The 2,375-nt window shown below is 59.5% G+C and overlaps 1 protein-coding gene across 1 annotated transcript; it reads left to right on the top strand.

Moving 5' to 3' along the window:
• Nucleotides 1–7: 7 nt before the first annotated feature.
• Nucleotides 8–2,372, top strand: ZXDA (zinc finger X-linked duplicated A; the record flags this gene model as incomplete). Its single annotated transcript, XM_017862676.1, has 1 exon — nucleotides 8–2,372. A coding segment is annotated over exon 1 (1,968 nt), but the record flags the coding sequence as incomplete, so codon positions are not given.
• Nucleotides 2,373–2,375: the final 3 nt, after the last annotated feature.

Here is a 2,375-nt window from a genome sequence, read left to right as displayed (position 1 = left end):
TGGGAGGGGCTGGGGGTGTTTATTTGGGTATATACAATGAGTCACGGATTAAAATTACTTTTAGTGGATAGTTGTCTAGGTGTTCCACAGCATTACTGAACAAGCTGTCGTCATTTCCCCATCACCTCAGAAGACCTCCTTAATTACTTACGTATATTAACTGTAGAACGTATTTATGCATACCAGGCTCTACCTCTGGGCTTTCTATTCTGTTCCGGAGACTCAGTACCAGAATATTTAAATCACTGTGGCGTTAAATACGTTTTAATATCTGATAGGGCCAGTTTCTGCGCATTGCACATTTTTTTTTTTCCCCTTTCAGGAACGTGTTCAGGCCCGCGGCAGGGGGCGGGGTCGCGCCTCCTCCTCGGCTCTGTTTCCAGCCGAGCCTCTGGGACACAGAGATGGAAATCCCGAAGCTGCTCCCGGCTCTCGGGACACTACAGGGCGGCCACGGCGGTATCCCCGCGGGTGGCGGCCGGGTCCACCGAGGCCCTGACCCGCCGGCTAGTCGGGTCCCCACGCGCCGCCTCCTGCTGCTCCGGGGCCCCCAAGATGGCGGGCCCGGGCGGCGGCGCGAGGAGGCCCGCACGGCATCACGGGGCCCTGGCCCAAGCCTGTTGGCGCCGAGGCCCGATCAACCTAGCGGCGGCGGCGGCGACGACTTCTTCCTGGTGCTGCTTGACCCGGTGGGTGGCGACGTGGAGACAGTGGGCTCGGGTCCGGCTGCAGGGCCTGTGTTGAGGGAGGAGGCCGAGGAGGGCCCGGGGCTCCAGGGGGGCGAGAGCGGCGCGAACTCCGTGGGGCGCACTGCGCTAGGCCCCCGCTGCCTGTCCGCGATTCCCACTCAGGCCCCGATCTCCGCCCCCAGCCCCGCCGCGGCCTTCACCGGTACAGTCACTATCCACAACCAGGACCTGCTGTTGCGCTTTGAGAACGGCGTCCTCACCCTGGCCACGCCCCCAGCACACGCCTGGGAGCCAGGGGCCGCTCCTGCCCAGCAGCCCGGGTGTCTGATCGCCCCGCAAGTCGGGTTCCCGCATGCCGCGCAGCCGGGTGATTGCCCAGAACTGCCGCCAGACCTCCTGCTAGCCGAGCAAGCCGAACCCGCGCCTGCTCCAGCGCCCGAGGAGGAGGTGGAGGGCCCGGCCGCCGCCCTGGGCCCCCGCGGGCCGCTGGGCTCGGGCTCAGGCATGGTGCTGTACTTGTGCCCCGAGGCGCAGTGCGGGCAATCCTTCGCCAAGAAGCACCAGCTGAAGGTGCACCTGCTGACGCACAGCAGCAGCCAGGGCCAGAGGCCCTTCAAATGCCCCCTGGGTGGCTGCGGCTGGACCTTCACCACCTCTTACAAGCTCAAGAGGCACCTGCAGTCTCATGACAAACTGCGGCCCTTTGGCTGCCCGGCGGAGGGCTGTGGCAAGAGCTTCACCACAGTGTACAACCTCAAGGCGCACATGAAGGGCCATGAGCAGGAGAACTCATTCAAATGCGAGGTGTGTGAGGAGAGCTTCCCCACGCAGGCCAAACTCAGCGCCCACCAGCGCAGCCACTTCGAACCCGAGAGGCCTTACCAGTGCGCGTTTTCTGGCTGCAAGAAGACATTTATCACAGTGAGTGCTCTGTTTTCCCATAACCGCGCCCATTTCAGGGAACAGGAACTGTTTTCCTGCTCTTTTCCTGGCTGCAGCAAGCAATATGACAAGGCTTGTAGGTTGAAAATTCACCTGCGGAGTCACACCGGTGAGAGACCTTTCCTTTGTGACTTTGATGGCTGTGGCTGGAACTTCACCAGCATGTCCAAACTCTTAAGGCACAAAAGGAAGCACGACGATGACCGGAGGTTCATGTGCCCTGTGGAAGGCTGTGGGAAATCTTTCACGAGGGCTGAACATCTGAAAGGCCACAGCATAACCCACCTGGGCACAAAGCCTTTCGTGTGTCCTGTGGAAGGCTGCTGTGCCAGGTTCTCTGCTCGCAGTAGCCTCTACATTCACTCCAAGAAACACCTGCAGGATGTGGACACTTGGAAAAGCCGTTGCCCGATCCCCACTTGTAATAAACTCTTCACATCCAAGCACAGCATGAAGATGCACATGACCAAAAGGCACAAGGTGGGCCAGGATCTCTTAGCTCAGCTAGAAGCAGCAAATTCTCTTACACCCAGCAGTGAACTTACCAGCCAGGGACAGGATGGTCTCAGAGATGCAGAGATGGTGTCTCTGTTTTCTGATGTACCAGACAGTACTTCTGCTGCAGTGTTGGACACAGCATTGGTGAACTCTGGAATCTTGACTATTGATGTGGCTTCTGTGAGCTCGACTCTGGCAGGACACCTCCCTGCTAATAGTAATTCCGTAGGGCAGGCTGTGGACCCT

The sequence above is a fragment of the Rhinopithecus bieti genome, unplaced genomic scaffold (genome assembly GCF_001698545.2).
Source record: "Rhinopithecus bieti isolate Rb0 unplaced genomic scaffold, ASM169854v2 scaffold_66611, whole genome shotgun sequence".
Taxonomy (NCBI): Eukaryota; Metazoa; Chordata; class Mammalia; order Primates; family Cercopithecidae; genus Rhinopithecus; species Rhinopithecus bieti.
The sequence above is the reverse complement of the archived record's forward strand: the minus strand, read 5'-3'. Positions and strand labels throughout refer to the sequence as shown.